Source organism: Ochotona princeps, chromosome 4 (genome assembly GCF_030435755.1).
Source record: "Ochotona princeps isolate mOchPri1 chromosome 4, mOchPri1.hap1, whole genome shotgun sequence".
Taxonomy (NCBI): domain Eukaryota; kingdom Metazoa; phylum Chordata; class Mammalia; order Lagomorpha; family Ochotonidae; genus Ochotona; species Ochotona princeps.
In genome coordinates this window covers 53,278,783-53,300,618 of record NC_080835.1, presented here as the reverse complement: position 1 = coordinate 53,300,618, position 21,836 = coordinate 53,278,783, and the positions used below count along the sequence as shown (strand labels likewise).

The 21,836-nt window shown below is 54.1% G+C and overlaps 1 protein-coding gene across 3 annotated transcripts; it reads right to left on the bottom strand.

Annotated features, from left to right (window-relative positions):
- Positions 1 to 341: 341 nt before the first annotated feature.
- Positions 342 to 11,587, bottom strand: PLEKHB1 (pleckstrin homology domain containing B1). 3 transcript variants are annotated; one of them, XM_004589902.2, is made up of 8 exons: positions 11,535 to 11,587; positions 9,230 to 9,305; positions 8,164 to 8,316; positions 7,569 to 7,671; positions 6,612 to 6,651; positions 3,991 to 4,095; positions 1,084 to 1,183; positions 342 to 569 (listed from the first exon to the last, which is right to left on the bottom strand). In XM_004589902.2, exons 1-8 carry the CDS (start codon positions 11,550 to 11,552, stop codon positions 433 to 435), a joined length of 732 nt encoding a protein of 243 aa, XP_004589959.1. In that variant the 5' UTR covers positions 11,553 to 11,587; the 3' UTR covers positions 342 to 432. The 3 variants fall into 3 exon arrangements, with proteins under 3 accessions (XP_004589959.1, XP_004589960.1, XP_058519550.1); XM_004589903.3 differs by lacking the exon at positions 3,991 to 4,095 and having other exon boundaries at positions 11,535 to 11,581; XM_058663567.1 differs by lacking the exons at positions 3,991 to 4,095; positions 11,535 to 11,587 and adding an exon at positions 10,507 to 10,635.
- Positions 11,588 to 21,836: the final 10,249 nt, after the last annotated feature.

The following is a 21,836-nucleotide window of genomic DNA, read 5'->3' as shown; positions in this document are numbered from 1 at the left end:
CCTGCCTCCCTCCAGCCCGACACACTTCCTTGCGACTCCTTGGACACACGGTGCGGTTCCCAGCCTACCTGCCTGGCCCCAAGACCTTGACAAAGAGCTGAGAGTTCCATAGCTTTCTCAAGTGTGTATCCCTTATCTTCCACCCATCAGGCCTGGAGCTCCTCAGAGAGTGAGGGCAGAGGCCACCTCTTTCGTCTTGGGGCGCCCGTTGCCTCAGGGAAGTTGTTGGTTGTGGCCTGGCGTGTGGGGATACCTGCACCTGTGTCTGGGAGGGACTTCCTGGTGTCTGGCAGTAGATAGGAGCTTCCAGAGCTGACTAGTGAGGCAGCAGGGACGTCCAAGCCTAGGAGGAGCTAGGTGAGGAAGGGGCTCTAGTGGGTGGTAGTGCAGAGCAGGGGTCCCGGAGGAGGCCAGAGCTGGCAAGCTACGCGCTCAGAACCAGCACGGAGACCACATGAGCGAGCCAAGCGCAGCCCCCGTCGCGGCGCCAGCCAGCATGCCCATGGCCAGTGGAGCGCCCGAGCTGTAGCAGGGGTCCTCCCGCACTATCACGTGTGTCACGCCAGGACCTGTGGAGAGAGAACCCGGGGTTGGGGATTTGGAGCAAACAAGGAGACTGCGGGACACCAGCCCAACCCAATGCTGAGCTCGCTCTCTCCAGCACTCCCTCAGTAGGGGACACTGCGACCTTGTCCAGACCCAGTCGGCTACCAAGCCTCGGACATGCTGCGTGCGTTCTGGGCCAGCGGCGAGGGTGAGGGGCAGCGCAGCAAGGAAACCTCGGGATCCATGAGCACCTGCACCTGAGGGTGGGCGGGACCCACTGCTAGACCCCGGAGCGGAGAGCAGACGGTGGTTCCCAAAAGCACCACCAGAGGTCGCCACGAGCCAAGGGACGGGAACTCTCGGGCGGCGCAGCCACGCTCCAGGAGAGGTAAGATCAGCTCTGGGACGGCAGAGGGGACGCTGGTCCTGGGACCACTTCTGAGGGAGGGAACAGTTGGCAGGGTCCTGCCAGGATAAATCTGAAAATAAAGGGTAGGGAGGGCTGGTCGTGACTGATGCACGTGCATGGGGACTTACCAGCGTAGGGGGGGCCGTAGTAGCTGCGGACATAAGTGGCCTCGTGTGCGTTGGGGGGCACCACTTCGTAGTAATCCTGGTACGGGCTGTAGACACGCACCTGGGGAAGCCTGCTAGGTGAGCTCCCAGGCCGGGGTTTGGTCCCTTCCCCCCAAACCCCGCGTCTTCCCTCTGAGCCACAAGAAGCCTGTCCTTCCTCCACCATACGCCAGGACACCAGTAAAAGGTCGTGGCTCTTGTCCTCTGGCACTTTGGCCCTGACATCCACCTCTGGGTGGCGCACATTCTCCCATCCTGACCTGGCTCTAAAAAGCTCTCCGTGGTTCCTGGCAGCTTCTCAGCCTGGCCTGCCACCTGCTAGCACACCCCAGTAACCCCCAACTGGAAAAAAATCCCAATCTACCCACCGGGAGGGGCACCCGGCCAAGCCCCCCGGGGCTGGGGAAGAAGCAGGAGAAGGAACAGCCAGGAAGGGCGGTAACTACAGCAGTTGTTATTGAGCTTCTACTAGGTGCCAGGTCCCAAGGGAGACATTTCCTGTCTCAGTGTCTGTGTTTTCTCGGAGATTCTGATGCCCCTAGCCCCAGGAAGCCGGCGTGGTCACTGAATTCTCTGTGCATTCTGCTTGTGCCTCTTGTTGCTGTCCTTTCTCCTGGGCTGTCCTTGCCTGCACCTCCAGGAGTGAGCTGCTCATAGGCAAGGATTCTGATTTACTGGAGGTACCTGCGGGGCTGGCGCAGAGCAAGTGCCAGCGAATACAGGCTGAGTCCTCTTTTGCCCCCTGGGGGAGCCGATGTGAGGAGCTGACAAGACTTCCCCCCTCTCCTAGATGCTTCCTGCAGATCCCTGCTCTGCTTGCTCTTGCGCCCTCCCAACCCCACCCTCCACCCCCTCTCCCCAGTACCAGCCTTCACACCCAAGAGGCCCAACTCCCCTTAACAGCACGGGCATCTCAACAGTAACCCATCTCCAGGGGACTGTGACATCTCTCCATCCCCAAACCTCCCCCTCTTCCCATGGATGCTTCCCACTGCAAGGGTCACCGCCCTGCACCCTGGCTCTGTGGTCAGGTTGGCACCTCTGCCTTCACACATGCGCACCTTCCGTGGCACATCAGCTGCCAGCCCCCTCACTTTTCTTTGTCGACTTATCTGCCCAAAACATCTGTTGTAGACCTGGGAAGTGGTAGGTGGAGTGAGTGGGTTCCAAAGAGGAAGCCGTGCTGGGAGGGTTGGGAGCAGGGGCTGAGAGCTGGGGTCAGCATCTTTAGACCTCTCTCAAGACCTAGCCTGTGCAGGGGCTCCCCCAACCTCATCTGTGATCTCAAGTGTACACGCAGGTTCTCCTGGCTTCCCTTTCCCCACCCCCCACCACCTGGAGCTCCCCTGTGCTTCTGGTGTTGGAAGGGGCGGTGGACAGGATCTGGGCTTCAGGCCCAAAGCAGGCTGCAGGGGTCTAAGCACTCAGATCCAATTCCACTGGTCAGGATGTTGAAGGCCAGAGCTTTCACCTGTGCAGTGGCTGCCCTCCAAGTGCATGGCTCTGGGAGGCCCAGGAGAGAGTGGAAAACACCAGCTCATGTCCCTCTGGGCCACCTGTTTGCACATCCTGGGTTTGGGAGGCCCCAAAGTAAACTCATGTAGGTCACCTGGCAACAGGCAGCGTCACCCCCAAGGCCTCAGGGCCAAAACCTGAGGACTGCTGTCCCCATCCCCTCTCTCTGGAGGCCCAGCAGCCCTCTCGTGATGTAGAGTATGTCGGCCAATCAGGACATCACATGCAAATGCTCCCCTAGGAGGCGCAGATACCCGCTCAGGTGTGTGTTGTCAGGCACAGGTGATGTAAATAGACTCACATCTCCTTGCCGCCCGAGGGAATGCTGGGAGTCCCAGGCTGAGCAAATTGGCTAAGCCTGCAGAGTGTCACCTTTCTGCTTGCCCACGGACTTTCCTCCATAACATCTCACAGAGCCACATCCCTGCAAGGCCACAGCTAAGCATGGCTGGGCTACTCAGCAGCTTGCATAGCAGAATCATGGGGATGGGGGTAACTTCTAAACTGCAGCTGTCCTGGCCCCACCCCAGGACTACAGGCTCCAAGCATCCAGAGGCAGGGTTTGAGCACCCACTGATGGTGTGTCATAAGTCCCTAAAGAGTCCTCATTGCACACCACCCTGCAAGATCCCAAGGTGACTCTCAGACCACAGACCCTCACCCAAGCCCCTGCTGCCACCTGTCCCATGTCGGACCCCGTACAGAACACTGGAGACAAAAAAAGTATTCAGACATGAACTCCACCTACGTGCAACATGCTGGATCAGAAGAGACCCAGACTGAGTGGTTCAATACTCATTCAGATTCACTCACCCACTCACTCTGCAAGCATCTCCTAAGGGCAACGTGTGCCGGGTGAGGAAGCTCAAAACAGAATGGTCCCATCATTGAGCACATATTAAGCCCCTGCTGGATACCCAGCTCTGTTCCAGGCTTCACAGGGAGTGGCACTGGCCAGACCTGCTCCCTGCTGTAAAGGAAGTCCCCGTGCCTGGCATGGGCAAATATGAGGAGCCTCACTCAGAAGCCAGGGAGGATAATGCATCACACAGCCCAGGGGACTGAGGACTGGGCCTTCCATGACTCGGGGAAGTGATGACCCCCTTTATCTTCAGCCCTTAGGGCACAGCGGCACAGAACAGCTGGAGAAGGAGGGATGGGTCTGTGTGGTTGGGGCAGAGGGAGCTACACAGCAGTTAGAGCCCAAGGCTGAGGGGCTGATCAGGCGAGGCTGACCCCAGGCCAGAAATGCTGAGTGGAGAAGGGATGGCCGAGGCAGTGGGGGGTAGCACGACAGGCCCATTCTGATGGCCAGAATGGAGGCAGGGGTGCGTGCGCTGAGCCAGCACTTACCCAGATCCGCCTCTCAACCTGACAGGGGCTCCATGAGCGGGTCACGCACCAGACCTTGGGACAAGCCCGGCGGCTCCTGGGAGGAATGGTGGCTCCAGCCGGGGCCTGCTCAAGCCAGAGGGACCCAAGAAGGGGAAGGGAGTGAGTGAAGGAGGCGTGTGTCAATGGTCCTGCATGCCTGTAGAGGCCCAGAGCTCTTGCCAGGCCCTCCCAGAGTCCTCTGCTGCCCTGGGTAGAGGCAAGGGGGTCCCTGTCCTCCTCAGCTCATGGTATAGTGGGGACTCACAGCAGGGTATGCAGGTGGCACAGTTACACAATCAAGACCTTCCAGCCCCTGGCCTGTGCCACACAGCTGTTCCAGGAAGGACAGGGCAGTTGGGGTCTGACCCTGTACACACATCCCACCCAGGCCATGCTCTGGGTCGTGCCCACCCCTCACCTCCAGGCTCCATGTTCCTAGGGACCTGGGCTTCCCACTGGAACCTCCAATGGAGGGAGACATGGACTTGCAGCATGTGAGGGACAGAGGCACAGGGACACAGAGCTAAACAGAGGGACAGGCACACACACACACACACACACACACCTGCTGGGGGAAGCCTTGGGTCTGGAAGAGGGGAGTGTAGGCCAGGGTGGGGTGTGGGGAGGGAGGGGAGGCAGGCCGAGGAGGGACAGGTCAGCTTCATAGAGTCACAGAGCGCAGAGCGGTCAGCCCTCCCTCCTTCCTGCTTTGCCCAGCTTGTAACAGGAACTTTAGAGTCAGAGCCAACACTGGTCCCTCCACACTGATGACCGAGCTCCCCCGCATTTTCTCCTGGCTCCCAGCTTCCTGAAGGTAATGCTCCACCCCCTGTGGCTTTAGCCAAGTCATCCCTCCTTCCAGAGACCTCAGCTTCCCTGTATGTAAAATGGGACTAACTATACCAACTCTACCACCCAAGCACCTGCCAGTGTGTTCGGCCCAGTACCTGCCTGTCAACAAGGAGCTCCCAACCACACTCCAGGCTCCCTGTCTCCTCCCAGGGACTTTCTCCCTGGGTAAGGACTCTGCTGTGTGTGCCACAGACAGGAGGAGCAGGCACAGGGTGTGGAGCCAGGCTGCTGGAGTGCTCAGATCAGACAGAGCTCTGGGTACCCCCTCCCTTCTGCAAACTCACACCTTGAATCACTCAGCCCAGTTCCTAAACCAGAGACCAGCCTGTTGTGCCAGTCCTGCTCTGGCCTCAACCTCCAACCACCTTGCCATTTCAGCCCTCCCCTCTTACTGTTACAGTCGCCTGCTTCCTTTCTGGCTGTGCTATATTTAAAGGCACAAACCTTGGCCCGGCGCGGTGGCCTAGCGACTAAAGTCCTCACCTTGAACACGCCAGGATCCCATATGGGTGCTGGTTCTAATCCCGGTGGTCCCACTTCCCATTCAGCTCCCTGCTTGTGACCTGGGAAAGCAGTCAAGGACAGCCCAAAGCTTTGGGACCCTGCACCCGGGTGGGAGACCCGGAAGAGGTTCCTGACTTCAGATTGGCTCAGCTCTGGCCATTGCGGCCGTTTGGGGAGTGAATCAATCGATGGAAGATCTTCTTCTGTGTCTCCTCCTCTCTGAATATCTGACTTTCCAATAAAAATAAAATAAATCTTAAAAAACAAAAAAGCATAAACCTGGGGGCCCAGCACTGTGATGCAACAAGTTCAGCCACCACCTGCAATGTTGGCATCCCATATGGGCGCTGATTCAAGTCCTCACTCCTCCACTCCTGATCCAGCTCCCTGCTAATGCACCTGGGAAAGCAGTGGAAGATGGCCCAAAGGCTTGGAACCCTGATCCTGCATGGAAGACCTGAATAAAGCTCCTGGCTTGAACTTGGCTCAACCCTGGCTATTGTGGCCATGTGGGGAGTGAACCAGTGAATGAAAGATCTCTCTCTCTCCTCTATAACTCTGCCTTTCAAGTAAAGATACCAATCTCAAAACACACACACCTGATCTAATCATGCATCATTTTGTTGAAAGACTTTCCAGACCCCTGCTCCCACCTGCCACCCCAACCTGCCTTCTCTTCCCCAACTTGTCTTAACCTTTCTCAGGGCCTCTGCAGCCTGCCCCATGCCTTTTACACAATTTCTGCTTATCCTTCAAGTCTCCACGTGAGCCTCCGCTGGACTCCCCACTGGGTCAGACCACAGCGGGGCCACATGGGTCTCAGGCACGGCAGTTGCCATGAGCAACCTGATGTCGGGCACTAATGCCTCAGATCCTCACGAGGGCAGGTCCCGCCCATGTTGCCTTGATACATCCTGGATCCTCAGTGCCTCGCACAGGGGGGTAACTGAACCTCAGTGTCATCATCTACAGACTAGGAGCAAAAAGCCACCCCTCTGGGACTGTAGTGGGATGAGCCCCACACCACCATGCAGACACAGTTACTTCCTCCCTCCTCCTCCTCCCCACACCCCCCTGTCAGCTGGCCATCTCCTGTCCTTTCCCATGTAGCAGCCAGGACATCTGAGTCTACACAAGCCTGCACAAGCTAGACTGAGAACTCTGGGCAAGTGGAGACCATGTCTGCGCCCCACGTGGTTCCATGGCATGTGAGGGTGGTGGTGGGGAGGGAGGCAGGGGCTCACCGGGGTGGAGTTGGCCTCCATCAGCGCCGTCTTCCATGCTCTGTGAAGTAAACCCCATTAGAATATGAAGAAGGAGTCTGGTGGAGGGGGACCCAAACCAGTCTTCCCTCAACTGGGAGATTGTCTGGCCTACCTGGTCTGGTCATGTGAGTGGAGCCCCACAGTCAGGCTCCTTCCTTCCTAGTCCCTGGCCTCTTTTCCCATCTGGGTGGTGCCCTGCTGGGCTCAGGTGGTCTCCCAGGGAGTCCTTCAGGTTCGGATGGGCCTGGGAATGCTCTGGCTGAAGCCCCTCATGCATCCCATACCTGCCAACCCGGTACCCAAAGCCTCTGGCCCTAGAGCCTGGGCCAGGAACCATGGAGTGCCAACAAGGAGGCCTTTGTGGGTTGTTATGGTGCCTGCTAAGGAGGACAAGGCTGCTCTGTACTGCGACAGCCAGCTCAGCTTTCCCCACTCCCACACCCATCTCTCTCTCTCTCTCCCTCTCCCTCCCCTCTCCTTTAGGCAAAGGTCTTGGCCCTGGATGGAGAGTAGGAAGAGAAGGAATGTGCGGGAGCTGCCTGGGGCACCACCTTCCTCATAGGCAGGTGCCCATCTGCACTTGGGACCAGAGCCCACCCCCCACCCCACTCCCCGCTCTGAGAATGTCCATCGGCTTCTCTGCTCCCGTGGCTCACCCCTAGGCTAGGGCTTACCTCAGAGATGGTAAGATACTTGATTCTGAACAGCTGGGGGCCCCACAAGCGAGGCAGGTGCACATACTAGTCCTAAGTTCATGATGGGCACAGCCAGGAGTTCCCTAAGCCATGCCAACCTGCTCCGCCTGGTCTCTGATGGCATGGCTTTGCTCCCCCTTCTAAAGGCCAGCTAGCAGGGTGTCTGGCTGCAGCCCTCCTCCACCGCACCCCCCACCCCAACTACAAAATCCCAGCCCATCCCTGCGCTGTAACAACTCACATGGCGTCATCCTGGGTCTCGGCACACAGGTGCAGGCGGCCGCCCTCACGCAGGCTCACAGTCAGCAGCCCGTCTCGGCTCCGGCCCTCTGGGGGCTGCACGTCTGGAAACAGACACACGTCTATTGGGGCCCCAGGTTCCCCCTGGGAGAGCAGCGACAGAGCAGGGACTGCCTCCTCAGAGTCCTGTGTCACATTGCTGGCTCCCCTGTCCCCACCTCCCAGGTGCCTCATTATAACCATGGCCTTGGTGCAGAAATTGGGATCTTTGCTGTAGGCTGGTCACTTGACTTCTCTGAGCCTTCTTGTTTCACTTCCTATTTGTCCAGGAAAATGAGGGCCAGAACTGTATCTGATTCACCCCTGGGCCTAGAATAGAGCCCAGGCCAAGCACACAGGATAGAAACCCAAGACAGTAGAGATCTCTTATGTCACACCTGACTCACTTGGGGGTCGTCAAAGGCCCAGCAGCAACAGCTGCAGAAGCCCCTGAACATGGAAGACTACCTTCCAAATAGCAGGTGTTCCCAAATACCAAGGGCGGAGGTCCCCTGGGGTTGCCATGCCATGACTGGGGGGGAGGGGTTGCTGCTTACCGTGGCACTCCTGGCCAACCTTTATGTCACGGACGTTGAAGTGGATGAGCACGCGGTCCTCTTCGTCCTGGGCCGTCTCGTCGTGGTAGTAGCCCAGGGTCCCATCCAGCCACAGGGCAAACCAGTTGCGCTTCCAACGGCGCAGGATGGAGCCTGTGTGACATTTCAGACCTCACAGGCAGGCTGACCCCAAAGCCCCAGATGGGCTCCCACCATACCCTCAGCCCCAGGCGTCAGGGTTATAACCTCCTCTTCTTGTCAGCTCCCTAATCTCCCAGGGAGGGGCAGGGCCATGGCCATTTCCGTTCCTGTTGCCCCCCTCCACTGCATCCCATCACCTAGTAGAAGCTCAGTATGGTGAGCGGTGAACGAGTGGCCAGGCTGAGGCTTGGGAGCCTCCAAGGTCAAGCCCCAAGTGTCCTCAGGGACAGAGGCCTGTCCTGGCCCTGAGCATCCACCTCAGCTCCTAGCTGTGGCTCACGCAATAGTCATGGATAGAGTGTCCTTGGCCTGCCCCTCACCCAGGTCCTGGCATTCATAAGACCTGCTTTGCTCAATGAAAGAAAGGAAAAATGGACAGGGGGTGTGGGGCTGGGGGCATCTAGCTCCAGGAGTCCTCAGGAATGCTCCTGCTCCCTTGCAACCCCTGCCAGAGAAGGTTCTAGAAGCCTTGCACCCAGCTTCAGACATATTGCAACTAGAAAGTGTGAGAGGACAGGGCAGAGAGGGCACTTTCTGGGGTCCGTTTTTCATTTGCTACGTGCTGCGTTCTGCGTTCAGCCCGGGACTAGAGTGCCACGGGACTCTCCTAGCACCTGCCCTGGGGGAGCTCACAGTCTCTGGGGGACAGTGGCAGGGGCGGGGAGGTGCAAGAGGAAGAAGACCTTAGGGACAAAAACATCCCAGCCAGCCTGGTCAAGAGACCGGCTGGGTGAGCTTCTGAGCAGGGTGACCAAGCAGGTGGGACAGGAAGGACATCAAGCAGAGAGGAGGGGGCACCAGGAGGTCCTTATTTTTGAGGAGAAGACTTCACCCTTGCCCCAGAGCTTCTCCCAGGGTCACTCACTCTGTCTCCACAGCCAGCCGCCCCTCACCAGGGCCATTTCTTCGAGACGACTTTCCAGGGTGGAGTCGGGTGAGACCTGTCAGAGGAACCCAGGACACAGACCTCACCAGCTGCCCCCAGAACAGTGCCCTAACAGAGGCTCCCAGCCCCCATCTTCCCTGGGGTTGGGGATGGGGAAGTGTAGCAGGGAGGATCAGACAACAAAGGGCCCAGGCGGCCTCAGGCCCCTCCCTGTCCTCTGCCCCGGGCAGAGAAAGCGGGCACTGTGCTGTGGGGTCAGCTGTGCAGCCCTTGCTGGAGACGGGCTAGAGGGTTGGGGCTCAGGAGCCTGCATTCCACAGGCAGCTCTGGGATCTCAGCCAAGTGCCTTCGGCTGGCTCCTCGGTTTCTAGGTCTGCGAAAGCATGTCTCTGTCCCTACTCGTAAGAAAACTTTGGCTTCTCTCCCCCTCCCCCTCTCTGTGTGTTTTAAGTGTGTCTATGAGACAGGTAGAGCCTACAGGGAAGAAGTCTTAAAATGTTAGAATTCCCGGACTTATGCCACTCCAGCAGCACAGAATTCTAACCTTCACAAAAGGTCATCAATAAACCAGGGATTTCCATAAGGGAAGCCTCCGCACGCTGGGACCCTAGGGAGGCTGTTTACAAAGTGTGGAAAATAACAGTGGAATAGCAGTCAGGACCCACAGCACGCTAGGGGGCCAGGTGCTCCTTGGAGCCCTTCAAGTCTGTCACCTATTAGGCCTTCCGGCAATCTGTTTTTAATCCCATTTTGGAGATGAGAAGATTGAGGCCTTGGCATTGATTCATAAGCAGCAGAACCAAGACCAGCACCCTGCAGCCCTGGCTTCTCACCATCAGAGCAGCAAGGGCTGGCTCACACCTGATCACAGTAATGTCCCAGCACTTCCAGTTTGGAAAGAGCCCCAGGTGGGTCCCAGGTGCTGCGGGCACTGGGAGCCACAGCATCTTCTAGATGACCTCCCCTGGGTAAAATAGGTTTTCTTTACTGTTTTGCAGATGGGCAACCCCAGGGACAGAAAAGGACTTGTCCAGGTGTGTGATGGGGCTTTGGTTGGAATCAGGTGTGCCCTCTGTTTCCGAGGGCAACCTATTCATGGGGAAAGGCCCCTCCCCCACGGGCTCACACCTGGTGCTGCGTAACTGGAGCTGGCACACCTGCCTGGGTCTATCTCCCTCCCCTTTTCAAGTTCTGACACAAGTCAGACACGAGGGCCAGGTGCAAACTCCTTCTCCGGTTCCCACAAATGCACCCACCTGTCTACACCTGTTGCAGATGCTGCTGTCAAAAACGGCCGGCCGCTACTCGATGCTGCTGCCACCCAACCCGCCGCGCGCCTGCGCCGTGTGAGCCCCGCAGTTCTTGGGGCATTTACTCCCCCGGCTGTGCCCCGGGGCGGGCCTTGCCCTCTCAGGGCCCCAGGGACGGGGCGTGGCAAGGAGAGCGGCGGCTCTGAGGGATGCTGGGACTTGTAGTCCACAGCCCTACAGCTGTGGTCTGGGGTAGAAGCACTTTGTTGACCCCGGGTCCGGGTTCTCACCCCGGCCGCACTTGGGATTTTATCTTTCTATTAAGACATTTGTTCAGCAGTTTACCCTATTTGTGCAGCAGTTTACTGCTATTTCTAGAGAACCCGTGAACTAATTTTCTCGAAAAAAAGTTACAAGGAGAAGGCAGGTTCCTAAATTATGCATATATTTTTTTCTGAGTTTGCACCAAATGCTGTGCCAGGCTTAGAGCAGCGCCGGGCCCAGCCCTCCCCCTCTGCATCCCCAGACTCCAGTTTGTAGGAGAGGATACATGTAAACAGATTGAGCACAAGGGTTGGCTTTGCAATGGGAAAACAAACTGGTACTCAGCCAAAGCTGTCTCAGGTCCATCCACGAGCCTCTATTCATATTGGTTGGGAAATCGAGGAGTTTCCAGGAGATACCTGGGAAGCAGACCTGCAGGGTGTGGTAGGTGGCAAAGCCTGGGACTTGCAAAGGATGGAACAGGGAAACGCGAAGTTCCCTAGGTGGTGGCAATAACACCTGGAGCCTGGAGGTAAGGGGTCCAAGGTAGGGGTGCCATGGGGATTGGGCTCCCTAGGGCCCAGTGGGAAATGGATTGGAGGCAGCTCAACTGGAAGTCCCTCTATATGCAGCCCCTTCAGCCCCACGACCCTCCCTCCCAACCCGCAGCAGAGGCAGAGTGTTGGGAACAGGGGCCACAGAGGACCCCAAGGCTCTCGGTTCGGAAAAGGCATCCACCCTTCATTTCATCCCTGCAGTCACTACCTTACCGGGGTTGCGGGGCTCATGGTTCCCGGGCGGCCAGGACAGCATTTCCAAGCAGGCTGCAGCTGCACATGTTTCGCTGAGCGCCTTAGAGATAAGGGGATCAGGGAGGTGCTACCAAGTGCCAGTCTGACAGGGAAGGGGATGGGCGACGGTGCACGGCTCCTGGGGCACGCAGGGCTGTTTCTCCACAACCATCCCCTAACATACCCCATGAATCTTTGGGCTTGGGACCCTTCAACTTGCTGCTCAGGTCATCCTTGATTCCAAAGTGGTCTTGGCCTGGCACAGCCAAGATCCCGGGGTGGGGGAGTTGGGGTTGGGGTTGCCAGGAGGTCAGGGGGCGGAGCTGAACCTTCATTCTCCCCGGGTGCTGGCTACACAGCCCGGCTCTTTAAGCCTCCCTCCCTCCCTCTCCCCATAATCCTGTCCTCAAGTCACCCCATCGCTTCAGTCCTTCGTGCAGTGCGTGCGGGGCTGGGGGATTCACCATGGCCGATCCTATTAGGCCCTGAGCTCATCCCCTTAGCAGGTTCAGGAACCAGCTCTCCTGGACCGTGCTGTGCCTTTTAACTCCCCGGCTGCTCCCTTGGCCAAGCTGTATTAACTGGCTCCATCGCAGAAATGGGAGTGGGGGAGTGGGGAAGCATGACAGGGAGCCAAGGGAGAGAGAGGGAGCTGGCTTGGAGGTCCTGCCAGTGTGGGGTGCTGGGTGGGTAGGGAGCTTGCCCACAGTTCATGGATCATACGATGGAAACTGCAGCAACCCAGCCCAGGTGATGATGCCCGGTGGCGTCGTTGTGGTGGTGGTGGCTTCGTGACCCACCGGGCCTCAGTGGTGACTGCAGATGCTGAATGTGGAGGAAGAGCATTTTCCTGACTCCATCCCGAAAGCAGGGAGCCTGGGCCTCACAGTCAGGTGCTCCTGCCTGGGACCCACGGGTGCCCATGGGACAGAAGCAACCTGCTCTGCCAGGGGGTGGTCACCACGTACCTTGGACAGCACCATGCAAGGTTCCTGGCTCCTAGACCAAGCGGAACCTGGCAATTGTGCAGACTAAGAATGCAGGCGGGGTGAGGGGTGCCTGATCTTGCGGAGGACCCACAGACCTTCATCCTTGATTTTCTCCCTCTGGCGCTGTCAGATGCTTCCTTTCACTGCTGTGCTGGGGACAAGTTTCTTCCAATGAGTATCCCCAGTGCCCAGGGCGAGATGTGCAAGGCGGTGGGGGGGGATGCACAGGAGGGAGGGAGGGCGGCTCAGGGTTGCATATATTTGTGTGGAGAAAATGAATGAGTGAGAGAAGGGCCAAAGCCCTGCTCCTCCGGTTGAAGATCCAGGGATAGCGCTCTTAGCTGAAGGGCCTTCAGGCCCCAGGGCAGACTGGCGGAGAGGAAAGGCAGGCCTGAATGTGCTTTGGGTAATGAAGCAGTGAATGGAAGATCTTTCTGTGTATCTCTGGCTTCCGAACGAATAAAAATAATTTTTAAAATTTTATTTTTGATGATGTTTACACAGTTGGTTAGGGTGGAAAGGGTCCAGGACTAGGGGAAAGCAGGTGACAGCACTGTTTCCACCCGTTCCTTATCTTCTTCCTGTATCTGGGGAAGGAGAAAGCAAGGAGAGAAATCATACCCAGCCTCCTAACCGTCCCAGCCACCCGATGTCATCCCAGAGTCCCTGATGTGGATGGAGCTTGCTCTGAGGGCTCTGGTCGAGTGATTTCCATAGCTCTGACATGCTGTTGATCTCGCAGATCCAAGGATGAGGAAATCCTTCAAGATCCATTAGCTGACACAGTCTACCCCAGAAATTTGGTGTCAAGTTTGGCTGGCGTGATTGTTCATTTATTCTGCCCTTTTTCCTCTGCTCTGGTAACATGTCCTCTGCAGGCTCCAATGGACTGCCTAATCCTCCACGTGCATCTGGGTGTGTCGTCCGCTGCACCATTCTCAGGGACTGAAGATGCACTGCTCAGACACATGCACTTCACTGTCGCATCACAGGTCCTGCCACTCTCCCCATGGGTGGAGTTCTGAGTCCAGGGCTTCATTGGCGGCCCCTCAAAGAAATCCCGAGTGAAGCAAATAAAAATAAATCTTTTAAAAGAGAAAGCAGAGAGAGTTCCCATTTCCTGGTTTATTTCTTTCTTTATTTCAATTCCCATGACAGCTGGCCAAAGCTGGGAGCTGGGAACTTAATCCAGATCTCCCATGTGGTTGGCAACACCGCAGCTATGTGAGTCATCCCTGCTGCCTGCGAGGCTGTGCATCAGCACCAAGCTGGAGCTGGATGTCGAGCCGGGTAATTCGATGTGACATGGGCATTGTAACCAGCGTCTTAAATGCTAGACCAAATGTTTGCTCCTAAAGTGCTGTTTCAGCACTTGCACAGTCGCAGAAGACAACTGTGTATACTACATTACAGTCAGCCACATCTGTTACTGGCCGTGTGTTTGCCAGGCTATGCTTTTATCGTCCACATCTCTACTCCTGAACAAGTCTGCTGGGCTGCAGGCCGGCAGCATCACGCACCTGGCGCTCGTTGCATCTCCTGTTTGCATTTTTCTTCTGCTTCATTTAATCTCACGTTGTTTTGCTCATCGTGGCCTGGGAGTCACAGGCTAGCCTGTATGTTGACCTAACAGCCTGGGTGTGTGGTTCTTTGTGACATTCACACAGCATCACATTGCCAGAACGCATCCACTTGTTAAAATACGGCTGGTCCAGGTGTAGATTCCTGTACATTGTTGTGTGCACGGTCCTTTGCTGTGTGACTGGTGGCTCTGCTCTCTAAGAGTTGGAGGAGTCTGTTTCTCCCCAGTCTTTTTTTTTTTAAAGATTTATTTTTTTTTTAATTGCAAAGTCAGATATAGAGAGGAAGATTTTCCATCCAACGATTCACTCCCCAAGTGAGCGCAATGGCTGGTGCTGCGCTGATCCGAAGTTAGGAGCTTCTTCCAGGTCTCCCACATGGATGCAGGGTCCCAAAGATTTGGACCATCCTCGACTGTTTTCCCAGGCGACAAGCAGGGAGCTGGATGGGACACGGGGCTGCCAGGATTAGAACTGGCGCCCATATGGGATCCTGATGCGTTCAAGGCAAGGACTTTAACCACCACAGTATCATGCTGGACCCTCTCCCCAGGCTTGAATTGGGCTGGCCTTGCCAGTGACCAACCAAAGCCAACTAGAGTGATGTCAGAAGTCTGAACCAGGGACCTGTGTAGTAGGCTCATCTTCTGCCTGTGGTGCTGACATCTCATGGGCAATGGTTCAAGTCCCAGTTGTTCCACTTCTGACCCAGTTCCCTGCTAATGTGCCTGGAAAAACAGTGGAATATGGCCCAAGTCTTTGGGCCTCTGCACCCACATGTGAGACATGGGAAAAAGTTCCTGGCTCCTGGCTCTCCAGCCATTGCAGCCATTTGGGGAATGAATGAGCAGATAGAAGATCTCTCTGTGACTCTCCTTCTCTCTCTGCAACTTTGCCTTTCAAATAAAAATTAAAAAAAAGTAGAAGTCTGAGCTGAAGCCTAGAGAAACCCTGCCGCATCCCCCAAGGGACCACCACGTTCAGACATGCAGGCCAGGCTCCATGAGGATGGAAGACCTCTGGTCAGGGAGAAGCCCAGCACAGCAGCTCCTTCCACCCCACGTGGGAGTGAGGCCAGAGGACTAAAGCAGCCTGGTTCACCCCAGGTGAGACGGGCGTAACCTCCCACAGAACCCTGGACTGACTGCGCTTGGCTGCAGCTGAAGCCTCATTTTAGCAATTGGACAACGGACTTTCCAGAAAACCTGGACTTCAATCTGGAGGGTGGCTTCAGCCACATCAATGCAGAACCTAGCCCTCTCAGAAACAAAAAGTGGCTCCAGGCGACACATGGTGGGGAAATGGGCAGAACCGGCAGCCAATGTGTGTGCTGTCCGTAATCGTGGCTAGAATACAATCCACATGGTCACCCTGGGCTGTTGCCAGTGGAGGTCGGCTTCTGCTCACTCCTGCTCCGTGGGGCTGGTTGGTCCAGAGAATGGGTCTCTCATTGAAAATGAAATTCCCCTGGGTGAGAAAATGCGTCCGAGGGGCTCCAGTGCAGGCAGCTGCTTGGGCAGCGTCTCTAGCTGAGAAAGCAGTTAGTGCTGGAAGGCCTGCTTGCTGACCTGGTTTCAGGTTCAGTTGTCTTGGTCCAGCAGGTGGCAGCAGCTGAAGCAAGGATGCGGAAGGCATTCCTGCAGGGCCTTTTCGTCTGCAGGCTGCTGAGCAGGATCTAGGAGTTGTCACAGAAACCAGATCCCGGGTCATAAGAGTGGTGGGTGGCATTTGAATCATGCAACAAAGGGGCTACACATCTGAAGAACCAACAACCCTGACTGTGCGTTAAACCACACCATTCTCTCCTCGGAGCAGCTCCTCCACAATAGGTAACTGTTAAGTGAGTGGCTGAAGTACACAAACAGGAGAGAACTTTAGTTCACCCTTAGAAACATGTACAGCTTGAACTGTGTGAATGCCTTACCTATTTATTCTCCTTTAAAACCCATGTGCCAGGGCCTAGCGCAATAGCCTGGTGGCTAAATCCTCACCTTGCATGTGCTGGACTCCCATTTGGGCTCTGGTTCATTCCTGGCTGCTCCTCTTACCATGTAGCTCCCAGTCTGTGGCCTGGGAAAGCAGCAGACGATGGCCCAAGGCCTTGGGGCCCCGCACCTGTGTAGGGGACTAGGAAGAAGTTCCCGGCTCCTGGCTTCCGATCAGCTCAGCTTTGGCCATCGTGGTCACTTGGGGAATAAACCAGCAGATAGGAGATTCTTCTCTCTGTTTCTCCTGCTCTGTATATTTGTATTTCCAGTAAGAATAAATAAATCCTTAAAAAAATAGATGCTAATTGACACAGTGTTACAGTAGGCTAATCCTCCACATTGTGGCACTGGCATGCCATATGGGTGCCAATTTGTGTCCCAGATGCTCCACTTCTGACCCATCTCTCTGCTGATAGCCTGGAAAAGCTGTGGAGGATGACCCAAGGCCTTGGGCCTCTGCACCCACATGGGGGACCTGGAAGAAGCTCCTGGCTTCTAGTTTCAGATTGCCTCAGCTCCTGCCATTGCGACCACTTGGGGAGTGAAGCAGCTGATGGTTCACTGTCTCTTCTCTGTCTCTCCTCCTCTCTATATATCTGACTTTGCAATAAAAATAACTAAGCTTTTTTTTTTATCTTTAAAAAATATATCTTAGGGGCCTGGAGGCGTGGTCTAGCGGCTAAAGTCCTCGCCTTGAACGCCCCGGGATCCCATATGGTCACCGGTTCTAATCCCGGCAGCTCCACTTCCCATCCAGCTCCCTGCTTGTGGCCTGGGAAAGCAGTCGAGGACAGCCCAAAGCTTTGGGACCCTGCACCCGCGTGGGAGACCTGGAAGAGGTTCCTGGTTCCCGGCATCGGATCAGCGCGCAGCACCGGCCGTTGTGCTCACTTGGGGAGTGAATCATCGGACGGAAGATCTTCCTCTGTTTCTCCTCCTCTCTGTATATCTGACTTTGTAATAAAAATAAATAAATCTTTAAATATATATATATAGATATAGATATATATAGATATATATATCTATCTTGGGATAGTTTAGCTGAAACCATCTGTATCACTGGTGAGAGATAAGCCTGCCCCCCCTGGTGGCTGTATTTGTTACTGCACACAGGCCAGGCAGCCTGCATCTTGGGACCAGATTTTCCAAGACTTTGGCCTAGGTGAGGAACTAGACGAATGAGGTGACATTCTGGGCTGGCATTTACAGCCACGCGGCCAGCTGCGGTGACCTGCCAGCTCCCAGCTGGGGCAGCATCTATGAAGCTCCACCCTTGGCTACTAGGACTTAAGCCCTGTGTGCCCTGATTTTATCCCCTCCCTTTGCTCAAAATTATTAGTTGTTGTCACAAAATGCAACCTCAAAAATCTCAATGCATGTTTATTTCACTTCTCACAGTGCACATGAACTACCACGTGGCTGAAGAGGCCAGGGTGGAGGCAGCTCTGCCTCAGGCTGTGGGCTGGCTGCATTAGCTCCCAGTTTTGGGCTGGATCCAGGTCTGTCTCACATCTGTCTATCTATCTATCTTTTTTTCTTTCTTCCTTTTTAAAAAAAGATTTATTTATTCTTATTGCAAAGTTAGATATACAGAGGAGAAGAAACAGAGAGGAAGATCTTCCGTCTGATGATTCACTCCCCAAGTAACCACAACGGTTGGTGCTGTGCCGATCTGAAGCCAGGAGCCAGGAGTTCCTCCGGGTCTCCCACGCATGTGCAGGGTCCCAAGGCTTTGGGCCGTCCTCAACTGCTTTCCCAGGCCATAAGCAGGGAGCTGGATGGGAAGTGGGGTTGCCAGGATTAGAACCGGCGCCCCTATGGAATACTGGTGCATTCAAGGCAAGGACTTTAATTGCTACGCTATTGTGCCGGACCCCTCACATATTTCTTATCCAAGGAGTGAGAGTTGAGTCAAACCACACAGGCCTCTGTTCATGTCAAGTCCTCTAAGCAGCCAGAGCTAGTCACGTGGCCAGACAAGTCTGATCTCAAGGGGTCAGGAGGTCCCCTTGGCAGTGAGGGAGGTTCAGTGGACATTGAGAAAGCCAGAATTCAGAGTTGCTGAGATACCCTTGGCGTTTTTTTTTTTTTTTTTAACCCAGTAATAAATGCTTTTTCCGGAGCAGTACCTCAGCTTTTTCCTTTCATTTGTGAATTGATGTGAATGGATCCAGAGTGGACATGCTGTCTCTGAGTTGTTCTCGTCCCATCTGCTCACTGGCTCTCCCTGTCTCTGCTCTCTGGGTGCTTGCTTATGAACATGAACACCAGGCCCAGCTCCCTTGAACAAAACAGGCGTGTGTTGGCAGGGGATGCTGGATGGCCAACAGAACTAAAGGGAAACTTGGAGAAGTAGGTTGTTGTGGTGGACCTGACGTTGTTGGTTGGCAGTACAAGGGGTCTTCACCATAGAGGGCCTCAAGAAACCGTTTTGGAGTGATGGAAATATTTTTTACAAATTTTATTTATTTTGGAGCATGACACAATGGCTCAGTCTTCACCTTGCAAGTACCAGGATCCCATGTGGGCATCGGTGTGTGTCCCCGCTGCTCCATTTCTGATCCAGCTCCCTGCTTATGGTCTGGGAAAGCAGTAGAGGACAGCCCAAAGCCTTGGGATCCTGTACCTGGGTGGGAGACCTGGAAGAGGCTCCTGGCTTCTGATAAATAAATCTTTTTATTTATAAAAATAAAATAAATATTTATAAATTTTCATAAATATTGTAAATGAATCTTCATGCATATTTATAAAATAAATCTTTCATTTATTATTTTTTAATGTCTTTTTATTATATTTTGGACAATCTTTACTTTCATTTATTTTTATCTGAAAAGCAGTTTACAGAGAGAAGGAGAGACAGAATGAAAGATCTTCCATCTACTGGTTCACTTCCCAAATAGCCTCAGTGGCTAGAGCTGAGCCGGTCTGAAGTCAGGAACCCAGGAGCTTCTTCTGGATCTCCTGCAGCAATGCAGATCCCAAGACTTTGGACCGTCTTTTACTGCCTTCCCAGGCCATAAGCAGGGAACTGGATCAAAAGTGAAGCAGCTGGAATACAAACCAGTTCCTATATGGGATTCTTGAACCACAGGATGGAGGATTATGCTGTTGGGCCACGGTGCCGGCCCTCAGAGAGAAATATTTTGATTGTGCCAGTGGCTACTTGGGGGTTAAATGCTTTGTTAAAGTTAATTAAGCTCTGCTTGTTGATTCAGTGCTGTTTATTGCATGCAGATTATTTACCGAGTTGACATAAAAAGATCTGTTTTATTTAGTAAAAATAATAATGATAATAATAAAAGTTTTCCTGAGTTGGTGTTTGCCATAGCAGCTGTGGGGTTCTCCCCAAACCAGTTTTACATGGTTTAAGCTGATGTTCTTGGCTGCGATCCGGGTTCTCTGGGCCTCTTGTGGATTCTGTCAGCTCCCTAGCAGCCCTTTTCATTTTTTTTTTCATGTGTCAGGCTTATTGATGTCGAATTCCTATACCACCAAATATTGAGCATCATTATTACCAACGTAGGATTTGGCATCAGGGCAGACAAAATCTCCTCTCTCTCAACGACCACTTCCCACCTGTTCTATGTTCCATACCCAGACCACTTCCTGAGGGCATCAGGGACGCCTGGGAGCTCATACAGGAGATACTTGGTCTCTCCCAGTCCTGGAGCCCACAGTCAAGGCATCCCTGGAGTGGTGCTCCCCACAGGCTCTCACCTGAGAACACCTGCCCGTGGCTTCCTGTTGAACTGTTGACATTCCTTGGTGTCCTGATGGCAGACTCAGCACTCCAGGTGCCGCCCGTGTCAGTGCAGGGCCCTCTCTCCACCTTTTTGTCTCTATGTTTCCTCTGGAATCCTCTCCCTGCATGCAGGTCTGTGTCTCTTTCCATGAGGACATCCATCAGATCAAAGATGTGCCCTACTCTCCATGCTTGCCTCTGGGTCTGTATCCTACACAGTCCTTACCACCAAAGACCCTGTTTCCAGATAAGTTTGCCCTCCCAGGTGCCAGGGGTTAGGACATCAGCATGTTTTATTTTGATTGAGTGAGGGGAATATAATTCAAGCTATACCTCCAGCATCCATAGGCAACTACACATCTTCTGTAGTCATGGCTCCACCTATACATGGCACCTGATTAGGTGGTGCATTGAAACAAAATGATTCACTGTGAGGTCCTCCGTGATTGGTTCTTTCTACATACCATGGCATGGTCAAAGTTCACCCAAGTTGTGGCACCTGTTGACACCCCATTTCTTTTCTCACCCAAGTAATTTGCACTGTAAGTGCATTTGCACTGTTCCTTTATGTGTGGGTGGATGGATATTTAGGTTGTTTCTGCTTGTTGGCTGTTACTAGCAGTAGGCTGTGAACACTCACATGTAAGCTTTTGTGTAGACATGTCTTCATCTCTCTAGTAGAGCCGCTGGGTTAAATAGTAACATTATGTTTAAAATTGAGAAAATAATTAGACTTTTTCCCAAAGTGGTTGTACCATTTTTACATTCCTATCAGCAATGTATCAGGGATCCATTTTTCTTAAAATTTAAGGGTACTTTTTTTTAGAAAGATTTACTTATTTTACTTGAAAATCAGAATTACAATGATAGAGGGAGATCTTTCATCTGCTGGTTTACTCCCCATATGACCACAACGGACAGAGCTGTGTCATTCTAAAGCCAGGAGCCTGGAGCTTCTTCCAGATCTCCCACATGGGTGCAGGGATCCAAGGACCTGGGTCACCCTCTGATGCTCCCCCAAACCATTAGCAGGGAGCTAGATCAGAAGTGGAGCAGTCAAGACTAGAATCAGTGCCCATATGGAATGCTGGAGCTGCAGGCAGAGTGTTATCTTGCCATGCCACTGCGCTGGCCACGAGTATTTATTATTGTATATGTGATAGGCAGAGAGAGAGAGAGAGAGAGAGAGAGAGAGAGAGAGAGAGAACAGGAAAGGTCGTCCACTCACTAGTTCACTCCTCAAATGTCCACAACAGCCAGGGCTGGGACAAACAGAAGCCAGGAGCCTGGAATTCCACCCAGGTGTTCCACATGGGTGGAAAGGACCTACACAATTGAACTGTCAACGATGACTTAACTTGTTGCACCAGCATGCCAGTCCCTAAATTACTATTACTTTATCTTTTTTTAAAGATTTATTTATTTTCACTTGAAAGAGTTACACACACCCCAAATTATATGTTAATTCTATTTTCCATAAACCATTTGGAGTGCCCTCATGTGTCTTTTATTACTGCTTGTTATCCTAGTACAGGAACACTCGCTGGTGCCCTGCCTGCTCTGTGCCTGGCAGCTCTGTGCCCGGGTTCCACTCTCCAGGCGTTTGTGTTCTGGTCTGCTGATGACGGCAGACACAGACGCCTTGGGTGGCTCAGTGGGGCCAGTGACACTACACAGGGAATGCAGGTCACTCCCCTGGCCCTGGGTGGAGACAGCTGAGTTAAGCCCCGCAGGCAAGCAGGAGGTGACCTGGGGAGGGAGTGCGGTGGTGAGTGGCAAGGGAGAGGCACCTCCAACAGAGGAACAGCTCTGTGTCAGCAGTGGGCTGGGCTCAGGGGCTGCCCCAGCTGGTCTTATGGGACAGAATCTCTTGTTTCCATTTATATGGTCCAGGTGGAACCGTATACTCATGGATTGCTGCAGGAGAAATTATCCCTGAGTCTAGTGGCTTCAGACTATACTTGTGCAGTTTCTGGGTCATG

Coding starts and splice junctions, on each gene's coding strand:
- PLEKHB1 (XM_004589902.2), bottom strand. Junction 7,672..8,163: donor GGTTGGCCAGGAGTGCCACG/GTAAGCAGCAAC, acceptor GTCTGTTTCCAG/ACGTGCAGCCCCCAGAGGGC. Junction 6,652..7,568: donor GAGACCCAGGATGACGCCAT/GTGAGTTGTTAC, acceptor TTTACTTCACAG/AGCATGGAAGACGGCGCTGA.